Below are 16,965 nucleotides of genomic sequence, written 5' to 3' on the forward strand. Positions count from 1 at the left end.
CAATAAGCCTTGACTCCCAGAACTCTCAAACTGCCAAAACACCCATATATGATCTCACTTGTAAAAAAGCCAACCAACGAAAAAAAAAAAAAAACCACCAACACTCCCCCCAAAAAAAAACCTTTTCACATTACACATCCATTCTCCAATTCTCTTCCCTGGGGAACAAACTGAAGAAAGTACATGGACACCTAACAACCTTTTCAGAAAGCACTTATTCAATTATATCAGGGCTCATGCCAGATCAATCAAACTCAAAATACTATACTTTAGTTAAAGCTAACACTACCTCTTCTTTTCCACGTAAACAAACCACTAGCCTTTTCATTCAGTGAGAAACTGCCAAGCTTGTTTTGCCCTGAGACATTTCAAGTTGCCTCTTACTTGCCCCATCTGATAATATTTACAGATCCTATCCTTTCCTTAGTGCAATTTAATCTCCACCTGAAGTGCAGATCCTCCTGAATTTAGAACAATACATAAAAATGGATAAGTTATTTTATAACCTGAATGGTGAACTCAGCTTTCTCCACATGAACTATTTCTGTGTACGTAACACAGGGGAGGTTTTGTTCGAAGAAGTTAAGCTTGTCAATAGTCTTTAGAGAATGAGCTGAAGGAGACATGTTCTTGCACAATACGTTATTTTAAGCTTGCTGAAAACTGATGCAACACACAAATGCGCATCTTCCTTTATTATTTTTAGCATGGGGATCCACCTCCCTGCTGCCCCAAGCTACACCAAGGGAATATTAAAATAATCTTCCAGTAAGGAAGAATTCTGCATGCTTACTAGACAGGATAATTACCACTGCCCTTACAGTACATGCTAATTGTACTTGGCTACAGACAGTTAACAAATACATTCAGAGACTCGCCATCTGACTTTCAAGCCACATACAGTGAAATTCACATTTTATAAATATTTAAGTGGAAGTAAAAATAGCAAGGCTTATCATAGCTGTCACAGCTTCATGCGACTGAATCAATTAACAACAGAAAACCTTAAGACAATACAGATATGGGAAGCTTGCGATTACTCACAAAAACCTAACTGGAACAGACTGCAACGCAATTTCCCAGCTCCTGGAGCAAGTGCCCGTGTGATCTCACCAAATCCCACCAACAAAGAGGAAAAAGCTGTCGGTCCCTGCCAGCAAGTTGCTTTAAAGCACCTGCCTGCACCTGGGGGAAATAAGAAAATGCAGCAGCCAAGCCAGGGGAGCGGAGGGACGGAGTATAGCAAGGGATGGGGGGAGAAAAGGCCAGTGCATCCCCAAGGGACATTTCCAGTTCTTCAGCTCTGATGCTACAAAGTATTATTTGCAAGTCTGATTTTTATTTATATGGAGAAACACATATAAACACACACAGAGCAGATCAAACTTCAGTCAGCACTTTAAATCTGCAAGGGGAAACAAGAAACATTCAGGAAAGTAGTGGGAACTTCTGCATTTTCCTTTTGCTTCGTGGCAAAAGCGACTGAACTGGTTAATTAGATGAATCTTGGGGACTGATCATACAGAAGCCAGTGAACAGATTTCTTAAATTACCTTTGATTTCAGCTCCAACCTTCTTTTTAATTCCATTTATTCTTTCATTTTAACTCTAGCTGTGCTCCCATTTCTTCTGACAATTTCTGGGCATGCCTTGATGTAACCCACAGAAACAAAGAAAACAGTATTTTTCCATTGTAGGCTTTCTGCCCCCTGCAGAAATGAAGTTTCTTCTTCCTGTTCTACCACAATGTTCACTGAATGTAAAATGTAATGCAGTTATGGACTGAACACCAGCTCCAGATCTGCTGCATCCATACCACAGAAAACCCCAAGAGCTCCTGCGTTACAGAACTGGCTTTAGGCAATCTCGGATAAGACCACTGCATAACAGGAAAGCAGCAAATCTCAGTTCCAAAACAACACACAAACTTTTCCTTTCTGTTTCAGCAACTCGTAACAAAGACAAGCTCAAAATTCATATTAAATTCATCACCAGCTTTCTTCCTGACAAGGTATTATAGTCTGATGTTTTCAGAGCTCAAGTGCTTTAGACAGAATCCACTGCCTTATACCTGCTGAAACCACAGAATCCACTGAAATTATGCAAAGCTTTGAATTAAAAAAAAAAAAAAAAACCTTATCTAGAAGAAGAACACTAGCTACTTTAAAAAAACAAACAAAACCCAAAAAACCAGAAAGCTACATCACAGCCTCAAAAAAAAAAAAAAAAGTCATATGTAATCAGAATGATGCATTTAAGGCTCAGTATCCTGTGAGAAACTAGAATGTTTTTGGAGGATCACAATAAAAGCTACTAGCAATTATCTTTCTCAAAACTGCTACTAAGAATTAAACCTATGGAACAGACAAAAAGAGTACAATATTTATACCATGTTGTTTATTGCATCAGGGGAAAAAAATATCAAAAAGATTAGTGAAAGAGCAAAACTTTAACATCAGTATCTGATAACGTGCTCTATGTAGTAGCACGTGCACAAGCTACAGGTATATTTTCACACCTAAATTGGTTTTTGATTAAAGACCTCTATTTAGCACAAATGTGATGCTGTCAGTAAAAAACTAAGCTCTCAAGCTAACAGTGCCCTCTTAACTATATTTCTGTCTTAAAAAAAAAAAAAAGGTATAAAACCCCACAGGCAACCCGATAAAGCTTCTTCCTCTGGAATTTCTCACAAAGCTGTGTGCTGAAAAATTGCGAGTTTTGGATCCCATCCCCTCCGTTGGTTCATGCAGTCAAACCGCTCTGTCCGTACTCAACCCCACTAGCTCCATCCAAAAAACTTACAGATCAGGGTCAGATTTTCATCACGTGTCTTTTTATTCTTATTTCTAACAGCACAAAAGACAAATTAACCAAAAGCTCAACACAAGTGTTCCTCAAACTGATGCAGCTGCAAAGTAATTACGAGATTACAAATAATTATTAGAATGACAATTATATTCTCCAAAATTAACTTGATTTTTAAATTTCAGTCAGATTGACAGACCAAGATATTTTAAACATCTTTATAACTGGAAATCAAGGGTTATTCCCGGGGCAGATATCAACAGCACTGCTTAAAAGTTAGTGGTCTTCTCCAAACTACAGTTACTGACTTGTGTGAGAAACTTGAAGATGGCACATGATCTTGACTAAGTCACTACAAACCAGGATTTCCAGTGATTATCTGTAGTGAAAACAGGATGAATGATTTCTGCCTGCGGGACCATAAGGGAAATTCCCAACGGTACACGTGTTTTCCCTCTCAAAACCCTGCCCTATTTTCCCCAACACCAAAGTCCTCTCTTGCTGCAACAGCAGTTACAGGTGAACTTGCAGCTCCTTCCAGCAGATACAGCTTGCTGCCCAATTCCACATTCAACCACAGCAAGATGAGCTTCAGGCAACATGTAGAGAGGGGGAAAAAACCAAACAAAACCCCACTCACCTTCCACTGTCAACAAGGAAAAGAAATAATTTTTTAAAAAAAAAATCACACATCTTCCATTAGGTAAACTAGGCTGCAAGTTGACAGCTCTCACTTTTTCCTTGTATTTGACAGCAGATTATTTTTAGGAGTGACTACTCCTTGAGGTATGGCGAACAGGCTTTTACTCAAAACTGAAGGCATTCTCTTTATTAAAAGTACTCCTGCTGGCATGAGGCTATACCTCCAGCACCTTAAACAAGAGATCATGATTTTATTCTGTGCTTCCAGAAAACTCAAGTATTTAAGAATAAAAGGCCAATGCATCTCCAGCCTCCTTTATATTTGACAAGTCAGTATCTCTAGTACCATGCACAGCTGTATAAATTCATACCTGGAATGGAATTTTATCCAAATTCATTGCAAGAATTCTAAGGATTGGGGTTTTGTTTTGTTTAAAAAAGAAAAAAAAGCAAAGCTATTTAGAGATAAAGCGTTACACAGTTTTATTATAACCTTCAAACAAACTGTATCAACACTTAGGACAAAAAATTCATATGTAAATTTTAGATAACAATTTTTTTTCTCATTTCCAGAACACTAGTTCTGATCTCTGCCACCAAGTTTTCCTTTGCAGGTGATGTTCTGACCACTTAATTTGATAATACAAGTCAGTTGTGGCATAACAAAAATGAATGTTCATTCATCAAGATGCCTCACAGAAGAGATTTTCCCACAGATCCATCTAATTCATCTACCAAATGCTTGACCGCTTGCAAAGTCCACATACTTGTGTGTCTTTTGACGATCAAAGCTGCTTGGCTTAGTTAAAAGCATTCAAATATACCTTTGGTGTTGTGCAAGCTTGTCCAAATCAAGTAAAAAAAGGCAAATATGTGCAGGTAACAATGGATCTAGTGAGGTTAGCAAAATGAAGGTACTAAGGCATGACGGCAAGATTTACCTGAATTACCGAGAGCTACGTGTATGTGCTTGAATTACAAGATACTCGTTTGAACACACGTGCCTGTCAATGCGGCGGATTGTGGTGGGTGCTGGTGAGTTTGCAGAGGAGGGGAGGGGGATGGAGAGGGAGGTGTCAAGGAGGGAGAGGAGGAACAGAGGTATAAAATCCCTGTCGTCAACACAACACAGGACTTTCATAGGAATCTTCCCTTAAAACAGGACTGTTGGACTGAAGTCTTCCAGCATTAAGCTGCTGTGCAATGTTGGAAACCCTGCCTCTGCCCAAAGAGTGTTTTCCCCCAATTTGCAACTCCATTCCTCACATTCATATGGTGGGAAAATGCTCCGCGAAGCTCACGGACATCAGCTGTTCCTGAGCTGGGAACATGTTCTCCCATCCCCGTTTTCTCCCCAGGAAGTTCACAGCTCCATGGTGTTCAGCCGTGACTTCCTAACACCCACTAAGGTTGTTTCACTGTGCGGGAAAACAAGCCCCTGCACCATGCCTCGGTCAAACCCTGCTCACTGCTGCATTTCACCGCTCGGGTGAGCCCAAGTGTTTCAGGACAGCCACGCTCATAGATCTTGGGGTTATCCAAACCAAACGCAAGGTCGTTTTCAGGTGAAGAATGATTTACAGAATGAATTCTGACTAACAATAATTTGCCACCATCTCTGGAAAAGAGTCTCCCAAATCTTAAAGAAAAAAAAAAAAAGAAAAAAGTTATACATAAAGATGACTCAAACTTCAGTAATTTTAAAGCAAAAATTATTTAAATATGCTGAATCCTCCTGATACTATGTGGTTTTACTGTCATGTATTTCCCTTAAACAACTATTCCTCAATTTCTTTTCCTATAAAGGTCCTCCACACACAACCGGTGCAATAAAGCTCAAACAATGTAACTTCGTACCAAAAAAAATTAACTCAAAACAATTGCAATTCTCCCTTTAATTTCTTTCCAGTTCAAATCACTTTGAATGTATCACTTACAACATGAATATGGACTAGTAAAAAAAAAAAAAAGACAAAGAAAAACACAACACACAACAAAAATTCATTCATCTGCTGGACTGTCCTTTTCACAAACAATTCCCAATTCCTTCTTAAAAGCAATGATGCATTTTTGGAAGTCTCCAGTACAAACAATTTCTGTTCCACTGTTCAGCTTTCCACTAATCTGTTTATTAAATTTGCATTTCTGAAATTTAAGGATTGGGTGAGAGAAGATGATACATGGTCATTTTCAGAAGTTGGGTGAAAAACTAGCTGGGTCATCATGCTTCAAATGCAGTGGTTGTGGTCTAATGGCGCTGGTCCAAATGTCAATGGTTCTGGTCTAATGGTCCAACTGGCAGTTGATTTCAAGTGGTGTTCCTCATGGGCCAGTACCAAGGTCAATACTGTTTCATCTGCTCAATGGGATGGACACACCCTCATCCTATTTGTGGATGACACCAAACGGGGAGGACCGAAATGGTGGGGCGTAGGGCTGCCACTCCCCAGCATCAGGACAAACTGGAAGACTGGCTTGACAGAAGTCTCACAATATTCAGCAAAGACAAATGCCATTAAGATGGTACGGAGGCTGCAGCACATCATGTATGAGCAGAGACTGTGAGAACTGGGATCCAACTCTACTCTTCACTACCTTGAGGGGCAGGGGCCATAGAGAAGAGCATGCCAAACCCTTCTCAGTGGTGCACAGGGAAGGGGCATGCAGGAGGCAACCGGCACAAGTTGTGACAAGGGAAACTCCAACTCAGCAACCTGTTTTAGCTCTTAACCACTATCAGTGAGGATTTTTTTTTTCCTTTGTACCCAGAGTTGTAGCCCTTCCATCCTTGGAGATATTCAAAACTCAACTGGAGCAAGACCCCAAGTAACACGATCTGTCTTTGAAGCCAGCGCTGCCAGGGCTGGGGGGTGTTAGACCAGATGACATCCAGAGGTTCCAACCTACATTTTTCAGCGATTCTATGACCTATTCTAGGAGGGCACGCATGGTATAGGATTACAAATGTAATATACCAGCAAGCCAAAATGCACTGCCAGCCAAAATGCAAGCATAGAAGATCTACTCTACAGTCTTTTGACATACCCTTGTCAGCAGATGCTCCAAAATGCTGGGTCAAAACTCACAGGAAAGGGCAGGAGGAAGAAAAAAAAAAAAATCCAGAAATGCAAACACAGTTTTTCTGATGTACCTGTGCATAAAGACTTCTACCTTATATACAGCAGATCACACCTTTTTGTGGCTCGCCCTCGAGCAACAGACACAGGTAGCACAGATGCTAGTAGTACAGACTTGACTTGAAGAGGAACAAATAGCTGGAATGAAAGGTACGTGTTATGAAATGGAAATTTTCTTTTTTAAGATGCCCTCCACTGTTTTACTGCCACTAGATCCTACTCTAAAGTCACAATTCAATGACTGGTTTATCAGTCTGCACGAATCCTGATGTCACTTACTAAATACGTACATATCACCCATTTCGTCTCAGTCAGAGGTACTTCATTGCAGAACACCTAGAGAAAAACTTGGGGAAGAAACTTTTTTGTTTAAATAGAAGCATCTGATAGCTAGCCAAAGTCACATCAAAAAAAATCTGTAACAAACAGCCCAGGGAAAATAGATTTTCTGTAACACAGCTGATACAACAAACTTTCCTCCAATATAAATGTCCTCCTGGTGTCTCACAGAGCCAGTATGGCTGTGTTTGGGAATTGAGCGCGTTAGACATGCTGGGCCAGAAATTCAGCTGATGTTAATCAACAGAACCCCATCAAGGAGAGTGTATCTGGCCTGCTGTGCTTTTGTTGCATGCGTTGAAAAAACTTTGGTGAAGTCTGTTGTGATAACTTTGATTTATGTTGGTGGACAGTCCTCATGACAGAAAGTCTGCTAAGGAGAATAGGGTAAGAGATTGGTTGTTTCAGCGTTTGATAGTTTACATTGGGAGTGGATGGAAGTATATCATCTTTTTGAAGAATGTGAAACCAGTCTACTCTACACATAGAATACAGAAGTAATTATTGCTTTTTGCTAATACATATATAATTCGGATACTGTGTGTCTAATTCCATGTTAGCTTTAGGAGACAAACTGAAATTTACTACGAAGACTGGAATCTGGCCGTAATTTGGGTCTCCTAGCAAGGTGAAACAAGTAAAAGGAACCTACACTGGTGAAAAATTTAGGTGCCAGTAGAACCCAAAGACAAGATGAGAGCCAGTAATAAGCTTTTATGTATTTTCATATGTATAAACACACACACGTGCTGATCATCCTGCTTCCTGTAATTACAAGGACACACCTCAACTAGGCTATTGAAAATGCTACTTTCATTTTAAAACTACTATTCTGAAGAATTTTGTTTTCACTTGGGGACTGCGAGTTGCAGGGGGTTAATAGGGCACTGTTAACTGCAGAGTCTAAATCTTATCCTTTCTCTGGAATAGGAAATGCTGATAGCCTGGGGGGGGAGAAGGAAAAGCAATAAAAGAAAACAGACTTGTCCAGTACTACAACTCCAACAAAAATATTCACTCACTCCATGTTGCTTAAAGTTGTGGGCATTTGCAAACAAGAAGCCCACAAGCAAATCAAGGAGACTGAGGTGACCAGACTTGGGTGAAAGTAACTTTAAAAGTTAAAATACTGGAGATTTTATGCACTAAAACATCTGTAATAAAAAAATGGAGGTTGAGACATGTTGCAGAGAAGGTACTCAACCATGAATAAGAATGTCAATTCTTACATTTAGAAAACATAGCCTCTATTTTAAGAGTTTCTGGGTAAGCTGTACAAAAAGTTACGGAGCTGGGTGCAAATTATATGAGCATACGTGTAAGAAAAGGAAAAGAAAAAAAAAATCCCAAGAAGAATGGAAGAGAGGGGAAAAATTCTTTCAGAATTAGGAAGAGTCCTTGTTTCGCTGGCCAAAATGCTACGTCTTCTGAGACGTCTGATGAAAGGAGTACATTCAAATGTGTTGAATAGGTACTGCAGGAATGCTGTCAAAAGCATAGGAAAGATGTTAAACGCTAAACTCCTCACCATTCTTGCTGAGTTGCAAATTAATACTTCAAGCACATGTTACATTGGTGCAAAGCAAAGCCACCTACACTGATAATGTAAGCGATGTGCAAATAATTCCAACAGTTTTTGCTAGCTCCCTGGTTGCAAAGAAATAAACACAAAAATAACCCAACTAACATATGTCTGCAAATCAGCTAACAAGCAAAGAATAAGCCCTATATGAACAGATGTAAGGGAAGGGAAAAAAACCCCTCAGAACACTAAAACCCTTTGAGAGAGCAAGTGTGGCAGAGTTCGATCAGCGACTGAAGATGCCAACACTTATCAGTTTCTAAATTCCCGTCTGCTGGCTTGTCAAGTGTCATTTATGAAAATGCAGTCCAAGTGAACAAGACACACTTCATGACCCAAGATAGCGTGGCATCAGAAATTCAGGATTTAAATAGATACATCTAGTTAATCCATTTAGAAAATAGAGAAGAACTGAATAACCACTTAGATATTTGAAGAAAGTATGTAGTCACATCTAATATTGATATCATGGTTCATTAAACTAGGAAGGTTATACAGATTAGAGGTTTACATGTGTCTACTAAAAATATCAAGAAAACTTAATCACACAATTTCAGTCTTTTGTCCCCCAGTGGTTTGTTTCCTTACGTCACTCAAGATTTTCTTATTTGGACAACTGAAGTGGACAATTGAAGTGGACAATCAGATTAGACCACCAAAAAAAAGTTGGAGAAACCATTGCCTAATCCAGTTCGGGAAACAAAAACCTGAAACATTTCACAGTACGTTTCCATATATTTAAGGGTTTTAACCTGAGAACACCTGCCTATGTGTAATTTTTAAACAGTTAAAACAACTCCTGTTAGCAGTTTTTCTTGGGTGCATCAACTATTTGCAGAACCAAGAATATGCCTACCGTTTTCCTCTGCAGCATCTCAAAAAATTTCAAACACACCCATATAGCAAGAGCAAAGTAATCAAAAGGTGCCTTTCAGGCCAAATATTAGCCATTTATAAACATATCTGTGTCAAAAGCCATACCATGTTTTTTGAGTAACTCAGAGGAACTTCTCTATGAAGAAATTAACTGCATCACAAAGTTTTGTCATTCAACAATACTCTAGATTTTTATGCAATGCATCACCTTATCTTTCAACACATTCTGGTTATTGCAATTGCGTGTGGCAACCCAGACTATAAAGAAGTGAGACTACATGCTATTTGCATAGCATAAAAATTACTACTTATTAAAAAAATCCATACTTACACATCAAATTTTGCTCTGCAGGAGAGGACAGCATGGCTCTCGTTTTTGTAATAATATTTGGTATTTCTTCAATTAATCTGTACTTCTTAAAGTAAATAAAAGTCACCTCTGCCATCTCCCCTCAGGAATGCAGTGACAATGCTTTGTAACAGCTCCTAATGGATCTTCTCCTCCACATATCTTCAGTTTCACGCAGATTAATATAGCATATTAATTAAATGTTTAAGTGTTTACTTAGAGATATAATGCTGTCTTTTGTCTTCTGCTCGCCCACATTTCACCTGAAGGAACACTGTTTGTTTGTGTGGAAGGGTACGCTGGGGGAGACAACTGCAGCTCCCGGTACAGCATCCCCTTTCCTTTTTCCATATTTTAATTCCTCATCGCTCCAGCAAATTACTTCCACGTGGGCCTGCGCTCTTCATGCCCGATTTCTACCCAAAGGCAATTTCTGTAGAAAGACTGAACGTATCCGGTTCCACCATTTTTGTTTTAAGCTGTCCTTGCACCCACCCCACAGCATCTTCCTTATGCTCTGCAGGGAGAATTGGTGCTGCCGTAGCTGAGCCATCTACGCATTTCTGCTCCAAAACACAGTTTCTATCATAAGGTACTCCAAGATCTCAGGTGCACGCACATCCCCAGCAGCCCCCCACCCCTTGCAAGGGCACGCGCTGGCAGATTTTGTCAGCTTGCAATGGTTTTGCTCAAGGGCTTATGACTCTCGAGCAAATCCTGTCACTTTGTAGAACAAGTCAAACAAATGCTTCTGAGCGGCTGAATCCCTCAGACATCGTAGGAAACACGAGGAAAAGGAGTCCCCAGAGAAGAGGGAGCTGCTGGTGGGTGTGGTGACAGCGTCTTCCTGAAACCCTGATGCAGAAGAATGATCACAGAGCTTAAAAATTGCCAGACGGTGCTTCACTGCTGCTACACCAGCTGTTTAGAAATTTAAAAAATGCATGCAAAGAACACCGCTCCGTACACGTTAGCCAGCCTTAACATGTCATAGCAAGTTTTCACGTTAACTGCTCACCAAGTAAGCCGTCCTTAGTCTTAAAACAAATTGAACAGTAAGTGGGATTTAATCTGCAAAGCAGCATTTCTGAGGGAGTTCTTACAACAGCGACCTCGCTAACAAGCCTAATATTGCGAAAGCTCATTCATTCCTTGGTTTCTCAAAATAACTGCATGGAAATACCCTCCTCCTTATAAGCAAGGGCTTGTGAACATGTTTAAACTTACACACCGAGTGAGATACAAGCCAGTCAACAGGAATACCTAGCTGCACAGAACTGTTTCCATCGAAGATGTTGAAGGGTCTGGGCAAAAGTTTCACAGAAAAGTCACAAAACCCTTTAAAATACACAATTTGAACCGAAAAAAAAGCCTAAGCCACAGATAAAGATGACCACAAAAGTACTTGAGCCTATAAAAGCAGATTATGTTATGCCTCTTCTGAACAGTTTAGAAGACTGCTGCATAAAAACGGTACAGTCACAAGCATGAGAAAATGCTTACCATAAGCAATCCCAGTCCTCCATACTGCTAAATTTTGCTCTCCTTCTAATCCTGGCCTCTTTCCTAGCGGTATTTCAGAAATAGCACTGTACAGTAGGTTCTGTACTCCAGAAACTATTTTACTCAAGTTGCACTTTTCCACAAAGATGATATAAAATGTGATGCTTCTTGAGACATCAAGATGATTTCTCTGAAATCATGCATACTTGCAACATTGGTTGAAATTGATCTGATTTTTTAAAAATGCTCACATTTTATTCACATTTACATTTATTGTAAAAAGGACATCACAGAACTGTTTTCTTACATTACATAACGAAAAGCCACATTTTGCAGACACGAACAGCTAATACCTCACCAAAGCATACGAAGAACCTCTTTACTTAACAACCAGTAGAAGGTCATTGGGACAAGCTTATAAAGGCTTAAAAGCCACAAGGCTCTGAAAGTCCTATTTTATACTTCGCATGACTCCTGAATAATCAATAAACAATATTTTTAGCCCCAAGAAGTAGTAAAAGAAGGATAAAGTTCTCAGCCATAAAAATGAGTTTTCCAGATATTCTGACTTTGTAATTGTCATGGCCAAGATTAAATCCTACACCTTCTTCTGCTATGAAGTAAATACAGTACCTAGCCTTTCTTAAACTCCAGAAATGGGACTGTGGCAGCAGAAATTAAATAAGGGAGGATGAAGATGAAAAAGCAACTTAGAACAAGCACTTTTGATGCCAAGCCCATCGTCTGTGTTACTAATAGGTCAGGCATGGACCCCATGTGATGCTCTGAGTGAAATTAAAAATTAATCTATTGACATGGGTACAGTTATTATTTCCTACAATACTGACTTATAAAATATTGTTAAAACTGTGTGAGGAAGTAGTAAATAAAAAACCCAAGGAAAACAGAAATAGACATGCATAGTAAGAACTGCAATGATCATCCTGAATTACCTTGGGATATGCTAGTGCCTTATCATAAAGAATAAACAAACAAGGACTAATAAAGACCTGAAACGTGATTCAGGCATTCCCCCGGGGATCAAGAATGATCAAGTTGCCCAGGGCAGGAGGGTAAGAGCACTGGAGGATTACTACAAACCACTTCTGAAGCAAGGGAGTCTCAAGCGCCCTCAGATACAGGAACAATCAAGACTTCATTAACTATAACCTAAAATTGCATTTTTCTCACCTTACCAGGAAAGTGCAGCTGCAATTACTGAGATGGGATATTTAACCACTGCCTTTGACAACATGAACCAAGCTCCTACCTATTTCTAAGGTTCCTTTTGTAACAAAAGGGTCTTTAAAATTACCTGATAAATACAAAATACTTTTTTCTTTTTTTTTCTTTTTAAAAGAAGAGAACCATTAGAGAGCATAAGCCGGCAAGCTCTCAGAGTGTGTTTCTTTCACAAGCAGTTGCAGGGTGCACTAGTGTTGGCAGCCAGAGCCAAGGCTGCAGAACAATTTCCATTATAATATTGTTTTCAGAGGTTTGTAACTTCCTCAAATATTTACCTTTTTATTTGAAAGGTTTCACATTCACTCTGGGAACACTCCCAATAAGCATCTGAATATGCTTCTTAAAAATACATATTAAAAAAATAATCATACTGTAAAATGTGGTCACTCAGGGACTACATAATGATAATAGACTTAAAGGTCTATACAACGAATCTAAACCCGACACATCCCTGATAGCTCCGCTATGCCACCAAAATGTTGGGGGTTGGGAGGGGAGAATGAGTAAGTGAAAAGTTTAGATTTACACACCTAGCAAACCAAATACATTTCTTTATTTTCTTCTGCTTGTATCACACTTACGGATTGGCTTGTTTACAAAAAAAATAAAGAAGTCTGAAGAAATTAAATCCAAAACAACGAATTATAAACCAGCAGCCTTCCATCTGGAATTATTCAAAGGCACATATGGTCATATTTTTAATGTAGAAAAATTCTGTAATCTGATGCTTATTCACCTTTCTTATGATTAGCTGCCCCACAACATACTAGCTTTAGAATATGGGGCTTGCAATCTGGTCTTGTGAAAGAAATATTAAGTTATTCGTTCATTAATTTGAGGCTATTTCCATAAAACATACACATGCTAACAGACTGAATTAGGTTGGCTGCTTCTTTTCTTTTAGCACACAGCAACAGTAAAACCAAATTAAAATACATTTTCTCATCTGGAACGTATGTATAACTGCCTTAACAAGGACAGCTAGACAAATAATGATAATCAAGTGGGATAATTATTTCATTAGCTGCGTTCAAGGTTGGGGTCTGTTTGGTTCAAAAAACAGCAATGCATTTGTTTACATATGATTTTTGAGGTTACACGATGGCATAGCCTAATGCTACATATCCACCTTTTTCAGAAGGCTTCGGAAAGGAAAATCCATTCCCAAGATGGGAGCACCTGGTCTCTCTTTTCACATACCTTTTTTGAGGATGGCGTGACAAGGAGAAAGAAGGGAAGAACTGGAGGAAAAGGAAGAGAGGAAGAAGCAAGCTGCTAGGTTTTGGAGAGAGGAACAGGGATATTCAACAGCACCCGACTGGCTCCCCAACTGCTCTACCACCATACCAAGCAGTTTTTCCTCCCTCGCAGCATCAGCCCTGCAGCCATGCCTCAGGGAGGTATTTTCCCCTTTGGGGTGGGAAGCGAACCAAGTCACCGCGTTAGCAGACAGGAGCTCCACAACGGTGAGAGACGGGTCTTTGCAAAGGGGACCAGACCACAGGCTGGCCGTACCGGGCGGCACACAACAGCTCAGCGCCTTCTTCTAATTTCTTTCCCCCCTTTCAAGAGCCCTTCACAAGGGCAGAGGCACAACGTTATCTCTACACCTTCCAAACCAAAGTTTCAGACCACCATCTGCCCACCCACTTCCAAGACCCACATCTTCTATCCTCCAGAGATAAGACGACAAACTTACCGTCCCGGTAACCTCCCACACAGCCACTAACAGCGATCCACTGAAGTCAAAGGCAGTGCTGACACACCACCAGCGCTGCCCTCCTGCACCTGGGATCCTCATGGATGCTAAAGCTGAGCCTACGAGGCTCAAAATCTGCAAACTCCTCAGAAAGGCTGGAGGGCTTCTCCAGCATGACTGAAAGGATAGAAGAGTTAACCACTGCCACCCCGGACATGCAGGAAAGCAGTTACCACGAGGGAAACTGTCCAGCCTGGCAAGCCAAATCATTAATTAGACGATGTTCTGCAGAAATGTACCCATTATCACATTGACGGGCTCACGGCGAATCCTAAACATTTGATACAAGACATCATTTGGGCTTCAAGCACTCACCTTTCATTTTCCTCATCCCTCTGCCCCCAAATGCAGCCATTACTCAGTGTTCACCTGAAGAAGGTCTATAAGAGCTGACTAGTAAAAAAAAAAGAAAAAAAAAACCCCACAACCTTCATTTTCCAAGGCAGAAGAGCCATGCTCAGAAGCCCTCTCCTAGAACGGCACTGGGCAGCCCGTTGTCATCTGCTGGCAGAGCTGTCTCTCACTAACCCTCTGAGGTCCTCCAACGCAGCCTCACACGCCACGCAGTTTGAGCCACGAGTTTTGGAGAACACCTCCAGACTGGGTCCAGCATGGCACGGTACCACGCAGATGAGCTTACACCCACGGAGCAAAGCACAGTCCCGAAGGCAACAGCATATCATCTGCGGTCCATGGAGGGAATGTAGTGAGAACGCAACCAGAACTCGAGTCCATCTGGTTTGCCCTCGCCGACGCTCTTCGTAATGTTTTCATACAAACAGGAACAACGAACTACTGAAGGACTATAAATACTGCCTCAAAACTAAAACTGAGCTTTTTCTGGTAAGCAGAAAGTAGCTGAACTGCTCAATATGCAGCTCCTCTCTAAGGCTTACTCAAAAGGGAGCAGAAAGAGAAATGCAAAGTGACCACAAAACACCACATATGGCAATAAAAAGATCACAATACGTAGCAGAAGAGCTACACTACCTCTTGGTAATTATAACTATTCTATATGGCTACTATGGGTCACTTCCTAGATCATGATCAACAAAAGAAGCAGCACTAGAAAGCACTTAATTACAACTGTGCGTTCAATTACAAAACCAAAGATAAGTCTCCTACTAATTATGTTGACGCATGTGGGTTCAGAAAAATATCCTCAGTGATAAAGCAGACACAATATACACTATGCATGTGAAACAGAACAGGCACAGCAAGAAATCATTAACTTTAACACCATAAAACATAAAAATCAGCTGTAAAAGCAGCAGAGAATCTTCAGTGATCTGATGTTGCACTTCCTTCTAGGCTTCCTGTTGTATGTGTGTAATTGCTGCAATAAAAGTCCTTGGAAAAATGAGTCACGTCAAACAAAATAATCAAATCATAATGATTAACAAAGAAGTAGAACGTACCTTACAGTATAAAAAACACCTCTCCAATATAAATTCTTTTAAAATAAGATTATATGTCATATGTTAAAAAAGCATAGTTCTATTTTGCAAAACCAAGTTGTGTCATATTTCCATAGTTAAAAGTCATCTTAAAATGCATTAACCATTCTGGGAGGAAAAAAAAAGAAAGAAAAAGATTTAAACATCAAAACAACCCCATAAATGTAAGAACTTTCAGGAACTCTAGGAGTATCACTTACAAACATCAACAAAACATTTTCTTCATTCACTAAACTGTGAGTAAACTGTCCCTAAAAACAAGTAGACACTTAACCTACTTTCAGTGTTATAATAGTATAGAAAATGGTCTTCCTGATGCTTTTACTACATAACCGCACAGGCGAAATTAAAAGAAGGGAAGAGGGAAAAGAAGAAAGCCATATGGCAGCCATCATCTTATTAAATAAGAAGGATGGTTCTTGTTAGAGGAGAACTGAAGAGAAGATCCTTGTTGGACTGAACAGCCAGTACGGTGCAGCAGCACCCTCCTGCTCTAAGCCCCCTGGAAATGGCCCAGCAACGTGTCAAGTTCTCAGAGCATCAACACGATTCAGCTTTCCATTTGGAGAATATTGATGGTTAATGTAGCGCAAAAGTTAAATTCCTAAAACCTATTCTAACATCTGCTTCCAGGAGACAGAAAATTGCTTCTATAATGCTGAAACCGTTCAAAGTCAGCATCCGAGGAGGGCACAGGTTAGAAAAAGAGTGACGTGACATAAAATAGCTGATGACAACCAGGAGTGTAGCAGGAGAACATGGGGGGCACGTTGTGCACCACCAGATTTGGACAAACAGAAACATTTGCAGAGCAGGGCTGGGCTAGCCCTGCTGCCCGCATGCCACAGCAGCCCCCAGATTTGAGGGGTGACTTGGTTCTGTCACCACCACGAGGTCGGGGACACGCTGTCGGGGAGCCCAAGCCAGGGCAGCAACAGGAGTGCAGCCAGCAGCTGGGGCTAAGGAATCCACGGGCCTCCCCATTTCACAATTTATTTGTATAAATAGAAATAAATAGGAATAAATTTCACAATTTGATGTATAAAGAGAAAAGTAAAGCGCATGTCACATCCAGTTCCCTTCATTCTCCCTACTGCAGCGGCACTGTGAGGGAAGACCGCAGTAGCACCTTTCTCTGCTGCCGGGTATGCTGGCAGGAGGACCATCACCTTTCCCTGCCTCCTCTTCGAGGATTAGAGCGTAGCCTTGCAGCTAACAGCAAGAACAGTCAGGACCCACCTCAGGAATTTTTCAGCAAAAACTTGAAG

At 40.4% G+C, this 16,965-nt stretch overlaps 1 protein-coding gene across 3 annotated transcripts in view; it reads right to left on the reverse strand.

Annotated features, from left to right (window-relative positions):
• EML4 (EMAP like 4) overlaps positions 1-16,965 on the reverse strand; it is a 167,736-nt gene that overhangs the window by 134,756 nt on the left and 16,015 nt on the right. Inside the window, exon 2 of one of the 3 annotated variants that reach the window (XM_072856812.1) lies at positions 9,716-10,588. The exons of the other annotated variants lie outside the window; for them this stretch is intronic. Coding sequence (XP_072712913.1) covers positions 9,716-9,830 — 115 coding nt within the window. The 5' untranslated portion in view covers positions 9,831-10,588. The remainder of the gene's footprint in view (positions 1-9,715; positions 10,589-16,965) is intronic. 3 annotated transcript variants of the gene reach the window in all.

The sequence above is a fragment of the Ciconia boyciana genome, chromosome 3 (genome assembly GCF_034638445.1).
Source record: "Ciconia boyciana chromosome 3, ASM3463844v1, whole genome shotgun sequence".
NCBI lineage: Eukaryota > Metazoa > Chordata > Aves > Ciconiiformes > Ciconiidae > Ciconia > Ciconia boyciana.